The sequence below is a fragment of the Macrosteles quadrilineatus genome, unplaced genomic scaffold (assembly GCF_028750875.1).
Source record: "Macrosteles quadrilineatus isolate MER2022 unplaced genomic scaffold, UCM_ALF_1.0 Scaffold_2__2_contigs__length_208266976, whole genome shotgun sequence".
NCBI classification, from domain to species: domain Eukaryota; kingdom Metazoa; phylum Arthropoda; class Insecta; order Hemiptera; family Cicadellidae; genus Macrosteles; species Macrosteles quadrilineatus.
This window is the reverse complement of record NW_026542595.1, coordinates 2,020,410-2,042,381: the sequence shown is the minus strand read 5'-3', so window position 1 is coordinate 2,042,381 and position 21,972 is coordinate 2,020,410. Positions and strand designations below refer to the sequence as shown.

Sequence of the window (21,972 nt, the reverse complement as noted above, 5' to 3'; positions counted from 1 at the left end):
TTGAGCCCCCAGTACTCCTTCTTTACCTTTCCCTCCGGTACAGGACGGGCGTGTTGAGCCCCTAGTACTTATTCCTTTCTATGGTACAGGACGGGCGTGCTGAGCGGGCTGAGCCCCCAGTACGTATCCTCTCCTTGGTACGGGATGGGCGTGTTGAGCCCCCAGTACCTTAGAGCATGGGTGTGTTGAGCCCGCACTGGCTGGACGGGCGTGTTGAGCCCCCAGCCATCCTTTTAATCTTCCCCTTCCACTCCGTGCAATAGTGGACGGGTTATAATAGGAGATTCTGTTTTAGGCTGGGCAGTTGAAGCCAGACAGCTGACGAGAGCGGTTAGCAGGAGACAGCGCTGCACGCGACGAGGCTACACCACTATTTGAAGGTTGGGCAGTTGGAGCCAGACAGCCGACAAGAGGTGTCAGCAGGAGGTAGCGCTGCACATTGCGACGAGTCTACACCACTATTAGAAGGCTGGGCATATATCGTATGTGAGGTAACCATGTTCACTCTCACTTTTTCTCACAGTTAAAATGGAGGCAAACTTGGATGTAGAAGTTGCAGCATTGATTTTTGCATTGACCAAGCGAGCGTGAACTGGGGCGCCTTGCGCTTGGCTCTCATGCAGTTTCGGGTCCTTTGACTTGTGCCAAAAAATCGACTCCAGACGAAGCGCAGGCATGCACGACACTAGGCGAGGCGAGACAACCTGAATCAGGGTGGAAGAAGTCGAGGACACCAAGTACACTCTTCCATTCCCCATTCTTGCCTTGTACTGGGGCCATTACACTTCCTTTCCTTTAGTAATCCTTCTTCATCATTACACCATATTCAAAAAAGTAATCCCCTGGCAAAGAGCCCCTTTACAAGATATAGCTAGGCTCCAAATGGTCCAAGTCCGTGCCTGCAGTAAGGTCAGGAGAAGTGTGCAGAAGAATTTAAATTTCAACCTAAAGATCGATATGATAATTTTGAGGTTTTTAGCCACAATCAATAAAACTATCACTGAACTAATCATCTAAAAATGCAAAAACTTACCCCTAGCCTCTTCCCTGGGGCGAGGTGTCAGTCCGGAAACCACTCGGTCTAACGCCATTGAGATGAGTTTCTTGAAGCGTGCGGAATCTTTTAACGGATCTATTGTTGACCGTTGGTGATCCCTCACAGACTTGGCGAGACTGGTGGACAGCAAATAGCTCACTCCTGGTTCACAAACCTCCTCCCATCCCTACCAAAAGAAAGTTATGTTAGTTTCATAAAACTGGAGGTTTGAATGTTAAATACAGTAACATCTGATTTAACAATACACAATACCGTCACACAACAACAATAAAATTATTCAGAGAAAATAATTAATAAATTAATTCAGCCCTGGGGATTGCCTATTAGATTCTCTAAAATTATTGGAACATTGACAATTTTGCCTCTGAACTGTTTAAATGTACATTGTTTCAATATCATATGTTTTACTTTTTATATTAAGCTGTGTTCATGTTTATGTTTGTGTGATCTAAATAAAAATTGTGGATTCCTTTCTTTAATATGTTTTGTTTCTCATTAATTTAAAAGTTTATTCTTATAAGTCACTTAGTGAAAGAATGCCTTGGACAAGTACGTATCAATAGGTTATGGGCTATTCAACAAATAAGGTTTTATTTTTAAAATTACTTTTCAAGAAGCTATATAATATTTTCTTCATTGTTTTGCCATTGTAACTGTTGAATTTTGTTTACTTGGAGCAAGTATAAAATTGGTTAGACATTATGGCAAATACTAATGAAAATTATGTATAGAGAAACTTTTGGGTGCAAGTAATTGGACTTAATGGAAGATGCTTATTCAGTTGTTGTTAAGACAACAAGGATTGTTGAGTTTCATAATGGGATCTGAAGTAAGACCTATTACTAACATCTCCGGATCTGAGCAAAATGCTATTGCAGATTGGGACAGAAAAGATGCTTCTGCTATGTTATACCTGATGTCATCTCTAGGCGATGAACCATCTACACTGGTTTTGACTTGCTCGACTTCTAAAGAAGTTTGGGATTGTTTAATATCTGTGTATGAACAGTCTAGTGAACAAAGGCTAGATCGTTTGCTAGAAGAGTTCTTTAGGTGGGATCGGGATCCTAACGAGGACATAGCTACCCATGTTGCAAAGCTTCAAAAACATTTTGCCGAATTAAATGATGCACTTGAGAAACAAAAAGAATCAAAGCTTAGTGACAGAGTTTAATTGCAAGAATTGTTTCTACTTTGGGGCCAAGCTTTCGTTAATTCAGAAATGTATGGGAAGCTATGCCATCTAAGGATAGAACAATTAAAACACTAGTTGAAAAGCTTCACACTTTAGAGCAGTGTGATAACGTGGAGTAACTTTAAACTGCTTTATATGTTTCAAAACCCACAGGTACAAGGGTTAAAACAGAAACACAAGGGCAGAGCAATCAGAATCAAAAGCAGGTTACTAAGATATTTTGTTTTAAGTGTAAACAAAAAGGGCATAAGGTTCCTGATTGTCCACTTAAAAAGAAGTCTACGGTATCTACATCTGATAACAAGAAGGATATGCCTGCAAAATATAGTTTTATGAGCGGAAATGAGTTAACTTTTGCAAATCGGGACGTTAGGAGCTAATTCAAACGACTGTAGAAAACGTTTTGTATGTACCTAATTCTAGAGCTCATCTGTTGTCAGTCAGCAAGGCAGCGAAGAAGAACCATGTTTTTTCTGCTGACAATCTTGGATGTAAATTTACCCTCGATGGTATTGTTACATTGACTGGACATTTACATGGGGATTTATATTTTCTTAACATGCGTGCTATTTGTCCTATACAACCCACTGTACAACTTGCATGTAAGAAAGATTGAAGATTGTTTACAGCTATGGCACGAACGGCTAGGTCATCAGAATCAACGCCATGTTAAACAAGTTTTGAAGATGAATGGAATTAATGTGACTGGAGACATGGGTCTGTGTAATGGATGTGTTCTTGGTAAATCTCATCGTGGTCCATTTAATTCTCGTCCAACTTGTCCTGAGGTGGTTGTTGAACTGATCAGTACAGATGTCTGCGGACCTATGGAGGTTACTTCTCTTGGAGGTAACCGCTATTTTGTATTGTTTAAAGACTACTACAGTAAGTATCGCCAAGTATTTTTCATAAAGAATAAAAGTGAAGTAGCTGATTGTATGCGCATCTTTCTCACAGAAGCAAAACAAGGTGGAAAGATCATAAAAGAAATGTTGTTTGATAACTGGTCTGAATTCCTATCAAAGGAAACTACGAGAATCATTCAGGAGTATGGTATTAAGATACATACAACTTCTCCCTACTGCCCTGAACAGAATGGTTCTGTTGAGAGGGAAAATCGAACGATTGTGGAGTCTGCTCGCTCTATGCTTCAGAGGAAAGTCTTACCGAAGATTCTTTGGGCTGAGGCTTGTAATACTGCAGTTTACCTCCTTAATCTTACAGGACCAAGTCCTGTAGAAGGCAAATCACCACAGCAATTGTGGTCGGGTAAGAGTGTTCCAGGTCTGCAACACCTCAGAGTATTTGGAACTAACTGCTTTGTACATCAGCCGAAGCAAAAGCGGAAAAAGTGGAATGCTAAAAGCATTGACGGAATCTTTGTTGGGTATCATGGTTTGAGGGATGGATACAGAGTGTGTATACCAAGCAAACGGCAAACTGTTATAAGCAATGATGTTATCTTCCAACCTGAGATATCCCAAGGAAGTACTGTTCCTGATAATGAGCCATCTTCGAGCGATGAAGTTCATTTTGACATTAATTCAAAAACAACAGAAGTGGAAACTGACAAAGCGGCACCTCCTATTGTTTTGGAGGGAGTTGAGCAGTGTTATGTATTGTCTCAAAATGAAACCACGGAAGTGGAAACTGACAAAGCAGCACCTCCTATTGTTTTGGAGGGAGGTGAGCAAGACAAGTGTGTGGTATTGTCTAAAAATGAAACCACAAAAGACGTGTTACGACAAGGAAAACGAGTGAAAAATGTACCAAGTTGGATGAGCAGTGGAAATTTTGATCTGATGCTGGTTCAATCAGAAACACAGATGTTTCCAAGGTCTTACTGTTGTTTCCAAGAAGCAATGGTGTTGTATGATGCATCTGACTGGAAGGCTGCTATGGACGATGAAATAAAATCTATTCATGAAAATAAAACTTGGATTTTGGTAGATAAACCAGAAGCAGCTCGTGTCCTGGGAAGTTAAGTATTACTTTGTCAGAGAAAGATTCTTGGAAGGACTTGTTGATGTTGAACATGTATCAACAACATATCAACTTGCCGACATCCTTACTAAACCTCTCAATCGAGTAAAGTTTACACAGCTCATCCATTGGACTTTGTGACATTTAGTTTCAAAATTGTGAAGGGAGTATTGGAACATTGACAATTTTGCCTCTGAACTGTTTAAATGTACATTGTTTCAATATCATATGTTTTACTTTTTATATTAAGCTGTGTTCATGTTTATGTTTGTGCGATCTAAATAAAAAGTGTGGATTCCTTTCTTTAATATATTTTGTTTCTCATTAATTTAAAAGTTTATTCTTAAGTCACCTAGAGAAAGAATGCCTTGGACAAGTACGTATCAATAAAAATGTCAGCACAGATTGCGTTAGTTTGAAAAATAATTAAAAATTATCTTTTTTAGAAAGTGTTATGAACATATGAAGCTACTAGCTAGTACCCGCGGCTTCGCCTGCGATGGTATAACCATCATACAGTAAAAGAATAAATTAAAACAGATTACACAACTGGATGCTTGAAGTGTTATAATTTTTGTTTACTTTATCTTTTTGTTAAGGTCTATGCTCGGTAAATAGAGACAAAAATGGAGGGGTTAACTTACAAAAGGTACGTTACTTCGAAATTTTGTATGAATTGTCTAGGATGGTAAGTGGGTGTTTAAAATGCAAAATGCACAATTTTTTCCTTCGCGCCCGCCGTTATATTGAAATAATCAGAAAAAAATTGGCAATGTCTTGAGATTTTTGCCAATATTTCAGTTTTGGTGCGTTTTAAGCGGTGTTTACACTATCGTGGGGCCACGGCTAAAATCAGGCGTGTAGGTGAGAAATTTTCTCACTTTCTTGAGAAGCGTGGCCACGCCTCGTGTAAACAGTGGAGATGTGAGAGCAACAGGCGTGGCAATCCAATACGCCTGTTCCCCACGCCCTTTAGGACTAACCAAACCGTGTTTGGTTGCTACGCCAGTTGCAGGCGTGGCTAGACGTGGTAAAAAGGAGTTATGGTCTTCCGTCTCGTCATTGTGTGTACTACGAGTTTAACTATTGTTCTTTAAAGTCAGTGGTTGTCGTCTTAGTTTTTAAGTATGGTACCATAGTGAAAACAAAAAAAAATCTATAACATTGACACAAGTCGAATCAATTGAACTGGTGAAAACAAAGCAATCTTTAAAATTAATGGAAGGTCAAACAATTTTAATGCTTGAACTGTATCAAAGTGAACCTTGTTTATTTAATATAAATATTGAAAGCTACAGCTTGGTTTCTATCTTTTAATAACACTTAAATGTCGTGTTATTTCTTCAGCTAAAATAACAATTACTGTAGCACAAACTTCAATAATTAATCTGTTGGCACAATCCATACCGCACCCGTGAATAAAAATGAACACGCCTTTAATGAATACGCTTCTAGCAGAAAACTGTTTACACTACACAGCTACTTGTGGCCGTGGGACGGTACCGTGGTGCCACGACATTTGCGTACGGCTGTCCATTGGCGTGGCGAACATGCCTGCTATGGACGTGGTAATACGGCAGTGTAAAAACCGCTTTAGTGAAAAATAAGATATGGTCAATGTTGTGGACAGTTAAATTTCCCATGATTACGTTTAATATTTTGTTTCTACACGACTTACGGCTAAGAAAATATTCACTTAATAAAAAGGGAAAGTAAATTTTTTTTAATTTGTCTAAATTCTAACTTTAGGTAGATGTAATTCAGCAATAAGTATCACAATCAAATTAGTAGAGAATTTAATTACCTAAAAAATGATTCAATTTTTCTAATCATACGGTACCAAACATTTTATAACAGTATAATCCTATATGAATACAAATACCATGATCTTTAAGCCATGAAGATTGTTTCCTAATTATTTTGAGATAGTATTACTACCTGTGTTTCCGAAGAATGCATGACATAAGACATGGCAGCGGCTAAGTCGGTCCAGTCCTTGAGGTTTGTTGTGTCGCACATTGTTACCAAAACGAGCACAAGACGTACAATGCAGGCCAGTTCACAACTACTAGTCTCCAGTGTCTACAAACGTACAACTATTTGAGATAACATAGCATGGTAATGATATAAGAGAGATACATGGTTCAATAATCAAATATTTCACAAACTGTTAATTAAAAATTAATTTAAATTCAAACATAGTAGTCTAGTAAAATTATGATTTGACCTGGGCAAAATTGCTTCATAAGCCATTGAAGTGGTATTCGACTCAACAAATGTTACTTTACAACATATCCAAAATCCGACAAAATCCGACCATGGGAAAGTGTCTAAAAATACATTTTAAAATGGCGGCAATTTCTCTTAAGAGCAGAGGTTCCCAAACTGTGGTACGCGTACCCCCTGGTGGTACGCGAGACATTGTCAGGGGGTACGCGAGTAGGACTATGCCAGTTTGCGCGATCTAGTGGCGAAGGGAAATTTCAGGTTGCGAGGGAAGTTTTGTGTTGTGCGCCCAGCGGCTACATCACTGACGCTCGCTATTTCGTCTATCGTCTGGCGTCTGCTCATTCAGTGCGCAGTACTTGTGTTTACAAAGTGTTTGTCATGAGTCGCATTATTCGTATAATTTAATTAATTAATTATTTCATAGGCAGTTTGAGTTATATGTAAGTTTTTTTTATCATAATGGATAAGTGGTTAAGTCAATCTTCAAGCGTTCGGAAAAAGCAAAGAGTTTCATCGCCACTTGAAGAAGGTAATTTTACTCCTGTACCTAGTCCTAGTACATCTTCATCAAAAGAGCAAAGTTCTACTATGTGTTCTGCGACACCATTAGTTCAAAAAACTTGCTCTCAATCAAAAAGGCGTAAATATGATATCAGCTACTTGTCTTATGGATTTACTTATAATGAGGCCCATGACAATGAAGTTAGGCCACAATGCGTAATTTGTTTAGAAACACTTTCTCATCACTCAATGAAACCATCTCTTTTAAAGCGTCATTTCCTAACAAAACATGAAAGTTACAAAGATAAACCTTTGGATTTTTTCAAACGTAAGGAAGCTTCATTAAAAGGCAGTAAGACAAATATAAATTCTTTTACCAGTTTGAATATAAAAGCGGTTGAAGCTTCCTATAAAGTTAGTCTTAGAATCGCTAAAGAGGGCAAACCACATACCATTGGGGAAACATTAATACTACCAGCAACTAAAGACATTGTGTCAACCATGTTAGGAGAAAAAGAGGCGAAACAAATTGATTCACTTTCGCTTTCTAACAATACAGTTTCAAGAAGAATAAGTGACATGGCTGCTAATGTAAAGGAAACATTACTCATTAAAATTAAAAAAAGTAATTATTTTGCTATTCAAATTGATGAAACAACTGACGTAACTAACATGGCTCAGCTAATGTGTTATGTTAGGTACGAAGATGGAAATACTGTCGGAGAAGACATGTTATTTTGCGAAAATTTGCCTTCACACACAACTGCAGACGAGATATTTGGAAAATTAGACAGATTTATCCGAGAAAACGAGCTGAACTGGGAAAAATGTGTAGGAATTTGCACAGATGGGGCAAATGCAATGGCTGGAGTTCATAAGGGAGTTGTTACTCAAGTGCAGCAAGTAAGCCCAAAAGCCAAATTTATTCATTGTAGTCTTCACCGAGAAGCCTTGGTTACAAAGAGATGTCCAGCGGAACTGAAAACTGTATTAAATGAAGCAGTAAAGACTGTAAATTTCATCAAAGCCAGAGCACTGAACTCACGCCTTTTCCATAACTTGTGTGATGAAATGGATAGCATTCACAAACAATTACTTCTGCACACAGAAGTAAGGTGGTTGTCGAGAGGAAGAGTTATATCTCGAGTTTTTGAGCTTCGACATGAAATATTAATTTTTCTATCTGACACAGACTTTCAGTATCGTGACCGTTTTTCAGATGAATTGTGGTTGAGCCGATTGGCGTATTTGGCAGACATATTCAGTATGTTAAATGATGTTAACAGGAAATTACAAGGAAGCTATAACACCCCATTCCAAGTTATGGACAAAATCAATAGTGTAAAAGTAAAACTAAGCTTTGCAGAAGGGGAAGCAAAGAAAAATAAAGTGTCATTGTTCCCATCTCTTGAATCTTTTGTTAAAGAAAACGAACTTCTCCTTAATCAAACAATTTTGAATGATATATCAGATCATTGCAGCTCCCTCCGAGCCAACTTTACAAAATACTTTCAAGAAGACCTGAGTTCGTACTCATGGATTAAAAACCCTTTTGCTGATATTGAGAAAATTGTTCAAGACAGCTTTTCTCTGAAACTCAAAGAGGAACTTTTTGAGTTAAACTGTGATTCGGACCTAAAACAAGTATTTAACAAAACCACGCTTATTGATTTTTGGATCCAACGACGCTCAGAGTACGGTGAAATTGCTGACAAAGCAGTTGAGTTTCTACTCCCGTTCCGAACTTCCTATCTATGTGAGGCGGGATTTTCGCATCTGCTGTATATCAAAAATAAATACAGGAACCGAATGCATACAGTGGAATGTGATCTCAGACTCAAGTTAAGCCCAATTATGCCAGACATAAGCAGTTTAAGTCGTTCCATTCAAGCTCATCCCTCACATTGAATAACTGATTACTTTCGTGTGACAGATTTATCGTGTGACATTCACAATTCTGAATTTTGTATTTTGTAATTTGATTATAATTAAATAAATATATTAATGTAGTTTCTTGCATTTTATCATTTCAACCTACTAAGTTTCAACATCAATAACTAAAAACAAAAGTAATAAAATAGTAATTTTATATAATATTAAAAATCTTGTATTGCATTTTATCGTTGAAATTCAGATTTTATAACATAGATAGGTCCTAGTAATGATGAATGCATATAATAACTTGGATTTTTTTTAAAGCAAACTAATGATACGTGTACATTTTTAAATTAATTGTATTATGGGGTACAGGGCATAAAATAACATGTTAACTGGGCGACACTTATAAAAATATTGTCTAAAAATACAAAAATGGAAATTTATATTGTAGTTTTGTTTTAGGTTTACGTAGATATTTTAAACATGTTTGTGTTCACAAATTGTTTAATGTTTGTAGTAGTACACTTCTGAAATTGAGCAATGATTTTTGCCCAAGAGGTTGTGAAGAGAGCCTTGGCCTGTTAAGTCGTTGTAAAACACGTGATTAAGTGAAATTATATGGACTTTTATAAAGCAAATATAATAGGAAAAATCATCAAAAGATGCGTAAAAATGTGTGGTTTTCATGTAATTGATGAAAAAACCCCGGACCCCCCTTCTTACTGGGGGGTATTCCATACCCCCCAGACCCCCCGGCAAAGGTCGCCCAGGGGGTACGCCTTAAGACATAGTACGAACTAAGGGGTACATCACCAAAAAAGTTTGGGAACCCCTGCTTAAGAGCCATTTATTTTAAAACACCAATAGTCAGATAAATATGGGATATGGCCTTAAAACAATGCAAGAAAACATTGTATGGTTTTATTTGGTATAGTGTTGGGTGTGCAGAGTGACGTACTAAAAGTTGCCAAAAATCGGTCTACAGGAAACCCCCTCAGATGACATAAAAAACGGGGATTATCCCCAACATTGGACACATTAAAAAATATATCACACACATTTTTATGCATATTTTTGAGGTATTCACTTGAGATTACCACCGATATTTATTGTGTGGTTAGTCCTTTATTTTGATAGGGAACGCATTTTGGCCGCCATCTTGGATCCGCCATATTGGATATAAATATATTTTTATAAACGTAATGAGAGTGTTGTGACACATCATTATACATTAGATTTTCACGCTGATTTCAATGCTAAAATCCGTTTTTAAATATATTTTTTTGTTTTGAAGATATATTCAAACGAAAATCCTCCCTCATACATTTCTTATGGACGTTACGTAGTTTGAAAATTTTTTAAGATAAATTTTCTTATATCTCCAGTTTTTACGAACGCTTGCAGTTTATTCTAGCCTTAAAATATTCGGTGATAAAAGTGATTTCATTTGAGCTATTGATCATTAAAGTCGGACGTGTTAAAGACGAGCTACAACCCCTAACACAATATTAAATTTAACTTTTTAAGTTTTTATTAAAAGATGTATATCTCGGGTCGCTAATATGTCACCAAGTTCTTTCTTGTCTCAAATTACTCAGTAGATGTTTTGCTTTAATTTTATGTATCACTTAATAAAATCTGACAAATTTAAAATGAGTCATGAATCTTTATTTAACAGTAAATTATTTCTTTTACAACATTTGTCTTCAGTTTAGGGCATTTATCCCCAATTCCAATAACTCCCAATAAGTAATCTATAGCTAAAACAAAAGTCAATAATGTTACTATTTATTTAAGACTGTAAAGATTTTTGTGAGCTATTTAGAATTGGGGATATATGTCTAAAACTAAAGACAAATTTTGAAAAGCAAATAATCTATTGTTAAATAAAGATTCAAGACTCAATCAAAATTCATCTGATTTTATTAAATGGTTAATAAAATTTAAGCCACCGTTTTTTAACTTACCTAACAAAAAAATTTAAACAGTAGCAGCCGACGAACTTTTTTATGTCATATTTTAAAACTCATTTAAAAGTACCAACTTTATTTCAAGATTTAAAATAGAAAATGGAAACTTTTAGCTTTTAATTAGAACCAATAGTATCCTAGACTAATTGACATCTTTCATACGATGTTTCAACGATTTACATTTAGTCTAAATAGGCTAAATGTCAAGTTATTTTGAAGCTGGACATTGAGTTTTGGTGCCGTTTTCATTGGCATCTACCACTTCTAACCTGCACTAAGATGGCGGACCTGGCTTCAACTGCTTGTATGTTATTTAGATAGGCGTGCTCCATCTATTGGTCTTATGTGATTGTTGATTTAAGCTAACGGAATTCTGATGAAAATTTGAACATGAATTATTAGCAGTTTTGCAGGGATGATAAACAATAGTTTTTTTAAAATTGAAATGCTTGTCAGTTGGCAACAAATCTTAGAGATGTGTATACATTTTTAGGACAAAATTGAATTGGCAGATATCATGGTAAAGAAGCGTACTAGAAAAAGTTACTGTCGCCTCATCCAATTTTTACTACAGTCAGCTGTTGACATGCTAGGCGAGCAACCGCGACAGTGAGGACGGGGAACAGCTGATTTCATGTTCCTAGTTGGCAAATTGTCTGCTAGCTACTAACGTACACATGCAAGCCATCAGCGGTAGCACCAGTAGCCTCATTGACTATATAAACACTTGTGTTAAGGTTTAAATACAGTAGTCAATGCTATTACTGAATTTGATACTATACATATTGTTACTAATATATGAAATGGAGAAAAACGTTACCTTAAAAATACAAAATTTCCCAATTTATATCCAGACCTTTTCAAATAGCTTAAAAAACAAATAATTTTGTATATCAAAGTGTTTTTGTATGGTTATTGGTAACAGGACAAATTCAAAAATTGTAAATTTATAATTCCCATGTTTTTCTTATAAAGAATATTGTAAAATGTTGTAGTTTGCTTGTTTATGGATATATTTTGATCAAACTTGGCAAATTTATTCAAACAATTACAAAACTATTGGATCATGAACGGTACTCTAGTTTTCTCAAGGTAGGACACGTGAATTGGAATTTTGGCGTTACAGACACAATGACAGAAACAATCAAACAAACGTACAGATATTGACATAAGACTCGTTTCGGCTTTCTTATTATATAACACGTAGAAATAACCAAACACTTCATGAATCTACGCAATGTACAGACAAAACAGTAAAGACTTTATAATCTTATAATTAACTATAGTGTTTCTGCCCGTGCTTCGCAACGGAGTGAGAATCTTTGGGTCTCTAAATCCACTGTAAAAAATAGTATATTTCGTACCTAGGGCCGAAAGTGAGGTTTTGCCGACTCGAGATCGGGTTTTAAGTTCGAGACGAATTCGAGAACGTGAAACGATCGAGAGCTGCAAACCCATTTTGGCTCGTGGTACGAACGCTATTTTTTACCCAAGTGTGTTTTGCAATATAACGTCCCTCTTATTTATGTGAAATATTTTGAGGAATCAGCAAAATCAAAAATAACAATTAATAGTTGTCTAGGCAGCTGTGACAAAAAAACAAGTCTATTGCAATGCCATGGATACAGCTTGTGCATTTAATATACATTAATCTTTTAAGTAAATAAGCGAACAAGTGATTTTGCGGCCCTAGGGATGTAAACGCCTGCTCGGCCCCTATATGACGATGACAGCTGGCATGGTCAGAAAAACATATCTTTCAGCCACCAATTAACGTATGTAAAACAGCTAAAACATCATAGTGTGGTGAAAAATTCGTTACACATACTTTTACATTACCCTACCATGAATTAATTATATGCATACAGAAAAAACGGAGTCACTCTTATTGCGTATTTTAAGGTAAATTTCTTGTATATTTCCATGAAACTAATAATTTACCCAGCACACTAAGGCCTTTAATCCAAGTATCTAAGTTCGTAAACCATGTACATATAATGTGACGATAAAATATCAACGACATAGGATGTAGTTTTATGTAATTCTCACGACATTTCATTTGGTCCATTGACTTTAAATCCAATAATTGTCAAAATTATTGGAGCTTGGAAAAAACTGCATGTAAAAACTAGTTACACTAATAAAAGACGACGTGAGGAGCGCGGGCAATGAACTACAGCGGCTAGGGCATAGCCACATGAATACAGAACGGAATGAAGGAGCTAGAACGGAGAACTGGCAACAGCGCACGCGAGAAGTAGGGGGGGCGAACACACCGCTCAAGCGCTACAACGCATTAGTGGCATCCTGTCCACACACTGTTGATATATACCGATTTGTGGCAAGGTGCCACAATTAAAAACTGGAATGTTAGATGTTAAAATGGAGTGTTCATTAGAAATATCGATGCACACATGTTTCTACCACCTTCCTTCATCCACTGGTGGCCGCAGTTTTGAAAGATGCCACAATTAGGTGTTTGCGAGTATGCGGTAAAACCCCGTATGTGTGTGTGTATGTCTGTGTGTGTGTGTCTGTGTGTGTGTGTCTGTGTGTGTGCGTGTGTGTGTGTGTCTGTGTGTTTGTATTCACCGAATAGTGGCATCCTTCGCAGGCACACGGCCGTACTGTGGCACCTTCAAAAATTGTGGCACCTTTTTCAGGGTGCCACAGCTAATTCGATCATTTTTGAGGTTTTCCAGCATTATTACGTCGTTTAAACATCACATGCCACAATTGGGTATTTTTTAACTTGTTGATGTGAGTTTAAGTAGCGCAGGTACACGCCGAATTGTGGAACACGAAACCATACAGGTAGCTAGTGCGCCTTGCGCCGTCCGCCAGAACTATAACTTCCCTAATGCTACGTTGCCAATTCTCGCGCCAGCCTACACTCTAAATAGTGGCACCATGCCGCAATTCAGTATATATCAACAGTGTGTGGACAGGGTGCCACTTTATGGAGTTGTAGCGCTTGAGCAGTGTGTAGAACAGTGCAACAAGCAACTAATCCTTATATATAGCGCTAGTCTTAGACTAAAGCTCATTTTAGTACTGGACTAAGAAAAATATCTTTCTGATTCGAGTTCTTATAAGTCAGGGACTAATCTTAGTCAAGAACTAGTTTTTAAGTCTGAACTAAAGAAATTATGCTTTAGTCCACGGACTAAAACATGCTAGATTTTAATCCTGCATAGGGGTAGGATTAATTTTAGTCGTCCACTTTTAACCTAAGCAATTTTTGTATGTTAAAGTTTAAGGTGATTATGGATTACAATGATTATAATGATTTTTACCGTTTTCGTGGGCCGCGAATTCGTCGTGAGCGGGAAAACAATCCATTTGATGACTTAAGTGAGGATGAATTCAAGGATAGGTATAGATTTTCAAAAAACTCTGTGAAAGAACTAATTGAATTGATAAGGCCTAGTTTGGAAGGCACTTCCACAAGGGGAACTAGGTTACCTTTGTGGAAGAAAGTGTTGGTAGCGTTGCGCTTTTTTGCAAGTGGAACACTTTTGTGGGAAGCAGGCGATCTAACTAATATTTCAGCAGAATCATCGGCATGCTGCTATGTGCCTAAAGTGGCATTGGCAATATGCCGTGAACTGAGGAAGACTACATAAAGAGCTTTTACCCCCACCCAAAACCTCTAATTCCCACTGGTCCTCTAGGTTATACGGTAGAGGTTATTGCTGATATATATGAAATTGTAGGGGTCAAAGAAAGCCTCAACAACAAAAAAGTCATTTGAGAAAGTTGGTTTTGTTGTCTAGGAACAGTTTAAACACGTCTTATAGAACATTTCAGGTGATTAGGAGAACAAGGATTGGTGCTGATGAAAAGCAAAACTCTGTTATCTAAGTAAGTTAGACAGTGTGTAAAGAGACTTCCGCAACTTCTGTTGTTAAGAACAACTGAAATGAAATGAATGAAATAATTGATTGTTCGATATTTCGATTATTTCATTAGCCTGGTCGACAAGTTTTTTTTAAAAAAGGCTAGGGTAGGCCAGTAAGTTAGTACCGGTAACTTATGACTCCCTGTTGAAATTACCTGAGCATTATTGCAATAAGCCTATTCAAACTATGGCTGCACTTTACATCCTACACTCATTGGAATGAAAATATCGATCGTTATATTGATTATTCGATAAGTTATATCGTTTGGTTAGTTAGGTAAGGTTAACCTAATCTAACTAACCAAACGATATATCGAATAAAACAATCGAATAACCGATATTTTAATTCGAAGGAGTGTAGGACGTAAAGTAAAGTGCATAGCCAAAATAAATAGGATGAAACACCAATCCTACCTTTAAAACACCATTAAAATTTTACGATACAACTAATTTATAACAGTAATAAAATATATAACAATGATAAATGAATTAAAACAGAAATAAACCTCAAAACAAAGGTTTGACTGAGATCGTTGTCAAATAGCTAGTATACTGTGGGATTAGAAATGTTCTTTGTAGTTTTGAATTATTCTCCAAGGGAGTCCATAAAATAAGCTAACGGTCACGGTCATCTTGGAAAAGGCCAACTAATACGAAAACAATATCCTGTGTTGTGCGGGCCGTAGCACACAAATAGTTTTCCCGCCTCAAACAATCAAAGGCGCGTGGAACAAGGCAAAATTCTTGTCTCTTGCGGCGAGAGGCCTGGGCTGGCCTAACGGGTTCCATTGACGAAACGGCACACGGAAGATTTCTCAGGTGCCGTTTGACGTCACTAACTGCTGATGTCACTTAGAGGGAACACCAATACCGCAACGATACGGTATGAGCCATCGGCCTCGGTGGTGTAGTGGATAGCGTGTCGGGCTGATAATCCTATTGTACCGGGTTCGAATCCCGCTGGTAGCATTGACTTTTTGACAACAATATTTTCATATCAGCAAGTTTGGTTAGTTTGGTTAGGTTATGACAGTTTAATTTTATAATTAAAAAATTATACAATTCAATTTTAGGCATTTATAATTTCATTTTATGAACAAAACTATTTTTTAGATTAGTAAACCTTTATTCGATTTTTCCATTATCGGCACGTTTGGTTAGTTTGGTTAGGTTATGACAGTTTAATTTAATAATAGAAAAATTATAAAATTGTCTGTTTCTTCAGACGCAGCAGTTAGTGACGTCAGCAGTTAGTGACGTCAAACGGTACCTGAGAAATTTTCCGTGTGCCCCACCGGTTCCATGGATGGGCTACCCGGCTACCGACCGACCTAGGGTAGCGACTAGCGAGCCAGTGGATGGTTAAAGGTTCTGCCGGTTATTTCCATCTTATTGCTGGTTCTCGAGCTTTTTGAGCTCGTTGTACAGTGAAATCTTACTTCCCTATTTTATATAGCCACAATGAAAGCGATTTTTATAAGAAAGAATGAAGATATAGACTCAGTGATGTGTGGTTACTTAATCAAATCATGTTCCTTGATTGTTTACCCTTTTGTAAGAGCCAATAATCAATCAACTTATATTTCTTTATTTTTCGATTTATTATCTATATAAATTCAAGAGGTAGCCCTGTACCTGGTTAACACATATACCGATTACTTTTAACGTGTTTTCTTTGAGTTACGCCCCATGGGATTCCAAAGTTTCACAATGTTTACATTTTTGAAGAATGTAGATAACAGAATGTTTAACGAAGTCAGCTGTAAATGCTGTCAATGCAGTGCTTTGATTTTGCGGTCCAAAAGGTAGAAACGATTCGAATTTTTTTCGAACTTTTTCTCTTCAAAATCCTCTCAAGAACATTTCTAATCCCACAGTATACTAGCTATTTAAATTATAAACACTTTTGGTGTTTGAAAAATATTTTTGGACGATAAATTTTGCAGCTATTTGAAACCATCCAAGATGGCCGCTTGCCTCCAAGGACTCAACAATAGGCCTAATTGTGCGACTATAAAGCAATAACTTCCCACCTTGCGCTTGCGAATTAGTTCGGTACATATTTGTATCCACAGTTGGCAGGACGATCGCCATTAAGACAACCAAAGATTACATTGGCATTTAGGTATATAAACTGTAGAATAGTAATTGTTAAGTAATCTGGAAGACAACTAATTAAAATGAAGTGCGAACGATTGGTTATGAGAGTGATCAATGCCTGAAGCATAATCCGTTTGTTTGAGGTGCGGATTTTCAAGCTTGTAGAACAAATAAATATCACAAAGTAGAAGGGCAGGGGTGAAAGTGACTGAAGTGACAGGATACCCGGTGGATTTTCAGTGACTGGATTCCAGTGGTATGCGGTAAAATATATAGTGACTGGCTTAGCAGCACAAATTTTACGTGACTGGCTTTCCCATGCAAATGCGGTGGTGACTGCATTAGCATAGCATTTTTTACGTAATTATATTTTAGTATTTTTAAGAAAAAAAAATTGATATATACGTTCAGATATGTCTAGGCTTAAGATATTTACCAATATATATTATATATATATCATAGTCTTGAAATATATTGGGGGGTGCAACTGACTGACTTCCAGTGTATATTTTATGTGACTGGCTTCCTGGGTGCGGCCGTGTATATATATATATATATATTTATATATATATATGTCCGTGAACGCAATAACTTGAGTAATTTTTGTCCGATTTTGATGAAATTTGGTTTTAAGGTGTAAAGCGGGATAAACTTGAATGAGTTCGCGAACCAGCACGATCGGACCATGGGAACGGGGCTTTACGGGGGGTTTTATGGGGTAAAAATTGGGTTTTCTCACTTTTGGCCCTCAAAACACAAAATTTCCTGATTTCTCTTTAGACCTTTTTAAAGAGCTTAAAAAAACAAATAGTTTAGTATGTAAAAGTATTTTTTTTCAATTATTAGTAACGGAGAAAATTAAAAAAATTGTAAATTTAAAATTCCCATGTTATTCTTATGGAGAATATTGTCAAATGTTGTAGTTTGCTTGTTTATGGATATATTTTGATCAAACTTGGCAAATTTATTTATTTTGTACTAAGCTATCAATATTTTACTCAAAAACACACTACTAGGTGGCGTTCGCAGAGGCATCCACAAAATTGAGCGGAGTCATCAAGGGTTCATATTATATTGTTTTTGTCTTACTGCAGTAAAAACAGTATTTTTTCATGCATGCGCTGCGGGTCTAAAGTAGCATTTTTAATATTTAGGGAGTAAAAATCGTTTTTAGCCTCTATGGAGTAAAAATCAGCTGTTGTCAACTCAGTTGTAAATTTCGATTGTAAACGATTGCATGTATCGAAAATATGTATCGATTTGTGCTTCGTAATCATTCACAGTCTACAGTCTCTTCCCGTAGCATTTTAGCATTGCAGATACATTAATCCATTCCCAAACTCAACACTGCTCACCTTTACTACTTCCTTCACCACACCCTACGTCGTGGACCTGTTTCCCTCTCTTCCCATAGCATTTTAGGATTGCAGATACATTAATTTAATTGCCAAAGACAGTTCCCACACTCTGCGCTGTTAGCCTTACTACTTCCTTCACCATTTACTACGTCATTGGCCTGTTTCCTTCCTTTCTCATAGCATTTAAGTATTACAAATTCATTTATCCATCTGCTCAAACGGTTCCCCCACTCTGCACTGCCAGCTTTTACTACTTCCTTCACCACTTACGTCGTGGACCTGTATTCATCGCTTTCCATAGCATTTTAGTATTTTAGATACGTTAATCTAATTGCAACAAACATCCCCACTGTCCGTACTGCTAGACTTTACTACTTCTTTCACAATTTCCTATGTCTTGGGCATGCTTCCATCCCTTCTCATAGCATTTCAGCATTGCAGATACATTAAAACTGCTACAAACGGTTTCCAGTTCCCACACTCCACACTGCTCACCTTACTACTTCTTTCACCTGTTTCTACGTCGCGGATCTGTTTCCCTCTCTTCCCATAGCATTTTAAGATTGCAGATACCTGAATCTAATCGTCATAAACAGATCCCACACTCCGAACAGCTCGCCTTTACTACTTCCTTCGCCACTTCCCACATCGCGGACCTGTTTCCCTCCCTTTCCGTAGCATTTTAGGAACGTTGTGACCTTAATCTAATCGTCATAAACAGTTTCCATACTCCAGACTGTTCACCTTTACTACTTCCTTAACCTCTTCATACGTCACGAACCTCAAGCTAGTGTCGTCATTTGATTATAGTACCTGGGGACCGAGCTTTGCTTGGGGAAAATCATTAGTTCACTCTGAAAGCACCGTAGTATTGGAGATGCATAAATCCACACATCTACATCCTACACAATTTCCTACGTCATGGATCTGTTTCCCTCCATTCCATTGCATTTAAAGATTGCAGATACCTTAATCTAATCGTCATAAACAGTTCCCACACTCCGGACTACTCGCCTTGACTACTTCCTTCACCACTTCCTACGTCGCGGACCTGTTTTCCTCCCTTCCCATAGCATTAGGATTGCAAATACCTTAATCTAATCGTCATAAACAGTTCCCACACTCCGGACAGCTCACCTTGACTACTTCCTTCATCACTTCCTACGTTGCGGACCTGTTTTCCTCCCTTCCCGTAGCATTTTAGGTTTGCTGATACCATAATCTAGTTGTCATAAACATTTCAAACACTCCGGACAACTCGCCTAGACTACTTCCTTCACCACTTCCTACGTCGCAGACCTATTTTCCTCCCTTTCCATAGCATTTTAGAATTGCAAATACCTTAATCTAATCGTCATAAACAGTCCCCACACTCCGGACAGCTCACCTTGGCTACTTCCTTCATCACTTCCTACGTCGCGGACCTGTTTTCATCCCTTCCCGTAGCATTTTAGGTTTGCTGATACCTTAATCTAATTGTCATAAACATTTACAACACTCCGCACAACTCGCCTAGACTACTTCCTTCACCACTTCCTACGTCGCGGACCTATTTTCCTCCCTTTCCATAGCATTTTAGGATTGCAAATACCTTAATCTAATCATCATAAACAGTTCCCACGCTCCAGACAGCTCGCCTTGACTACTTCCTTCACCACTTCTTACGTCACGGACCTGTTTCCCTCCCTTCCCATAGCATTTTAGGATTGCCCATACCCTTATCTAATCGCCATAAACAGTTCCCTCACTCCTGACAGCTCGCCTTGACTACTTCCTTCACCACTTCCTACGTCGCGGACCTGTTTCCCTCCCTTCCTATTGCACTTAAAGATTGCAGATACCTTATTCTAATTGTCATAAACAGTTCCCGCACTCCGGACTACTCGCCTTGACTACTTCCTTCACCACTTCCTACGTCGCGGACCTGTTTTCCTCCCTTCCCATAGCATTTTAGGATTGCAGATACCCTAATCTTATCGTCATAAACAGTCCCCACACTCCGGACTGCTCGCATTTACTACTTCCTTCATCACTTCCTACGTCACGGACCTGTTTCCCTCTATTCCCATAGCATTTTATGATTGCCTATACTACTTCCTTCACTACTTCCTACGTCACGGACCTGTTTCCTTCCCTTCCCATAGCATTTTAGGATTGCAGATACCTTAATGTATTCGTCATAAACAGATCCTAGACTTCGCACTGCTACCCTTGACTACAATGTATCGAGTAATCTTAAGTATAATCTTTGCTCAATATTAACAAGTGATGTTTTTCCTTTTGTACTGTATTTGTAATTTCCTAGTTTACTGTGGGTAGTTGGCTTATTATGAGCACATGCTAAAACTTCAAATCTTTTGTTTACTTTTTACTTGTTATTTAATTCAGCCAACATGGTTACCTAGCAACCCATAAGACTAATGTTAAAAAAATGTGATTTTCAGTTTCATTTTTCTACGGATTCCTGAGAGACTTTTTTAACGCTATATAGATGTTGGCACTCACCGATATGGTCTTTATCACCATGCAAAATTTGAAAACGATTGATTCAGCCGTCTAGGAGGAGTTTGCGTATTACGAAATGCATAAAAGTCGACGTACAAGAGCTTCGCTCGCTTCGCTCGCTTCGCTCGCTCCGCTCAATTAGTTTCCTTGTAGCAACAAACCTAAGTACTCGTTAAACCTAATGTTATTAAAATATATTTAACTGAAAATCAATTCAGACAAATGGAAATTCCCTTAGTCGGCAGGTTTGCTGCGGCGGGGGTATTTTATTGTTCAATAAGTAAGTCTTTTTGAATTTTTTTACGTTTTTACACATTGAAATATATGATTGATAATTCAGTTCATTTTAGTCTTTTAAAGGTGTTTTACATTTGAGTCTTACATTAAAATAGCCCTACATTTTTCGTAGGCCTATGTTTTATCTTTGACTATCAATACAACTTACAGACATTCCATCCCCATGTTAAATTTGTAGCCAGCTTTTTCATCAAAATCTTCTGTATCCAATGGCCATTATTAAGGACAATATTCAAATTCTGTCTCTAAATCGTCCTAATAATGGTAGAAGACCTACATTCCAGTTACATTACAATAATATCCTCCATCATATCAAGAATACTTGGTATTAACAATCATAAATTATTTCCAGCAAAGAAAGCTGAGCTTAACCGATTGCAAGGGTTGAAATGAAGACCAATGTTTATGTTGCACAGTTCAATTTAAATGTCAAATTTCCCCTCCTGTTGTTATACTTTAATACTCGGTTTTTTAATAATAACTGTTTTTTTATACTTCAATACTTTAACCGATTGTAAGGGTGAAAAATGAAGCCTAATGTTTTTGTTGTAGGCTACAGTTGAATTTGGATGTTAAATTCCCTTTCTCTTTTTTATACTTTAATGCCCTTTTTGGATGTTAATATCAGATTCCAACTACTGTAATATTTTCCTGGTCAAAACTACCATAATGCACTTCTGGAAGAGGTATCTGAATAACAAGATGTAGTAAAACAAATTTGAATTATTATAATTTTAACCAATAAAACCAGCATTAGTACATCTATTGACTTTTTTACATTTAGTTACCGTACTTATACAAATATCAAATCACGTTTTTTCCGCTCAACTGGCTTTCACCTCTCTGAAAGCAACCCTAGTAATAATATATATTTTAATTTAAGTACGTACTTTAATTGATTCGGTTATATGTTTACCTCATATAACATTTGAACATGGATTGAAACATTAGATGTCTTTGGAATACTCTGAGAGTGAGAAGCAAAACATAACTTTCAG

General features: G+C 37.2%; 1 protein-coding gene across 1 annotated transcript in view; it reads right to left on the bottom strand.

Moving 5' to 3' along the window:
• Positions 1 to 21,972, bottom strand: part of LOC128986798 (protein PTHB1-like) — a 154,603-nt gene that overhangs the window by 13,194 nt on the left and 119,437 nt on the right. The window contains exons 14-15 of the mRNA XM_054407320.1: positions 6,174 to 6,317; positions 1,034 to 1,223 (exon numbers count right to left, since the gene is read on the bottom strand). Of these exons, the coding sequence (XP_054263295.1) occupies positions 1,034 to 1,223; positions 6,174 to 6,317 (334 nt within the window). The remainder of the gene's footprint in view (positions 1 to 1,033; positions 1,224 to 6,173; positions 6,318 to 21,972) is intronic.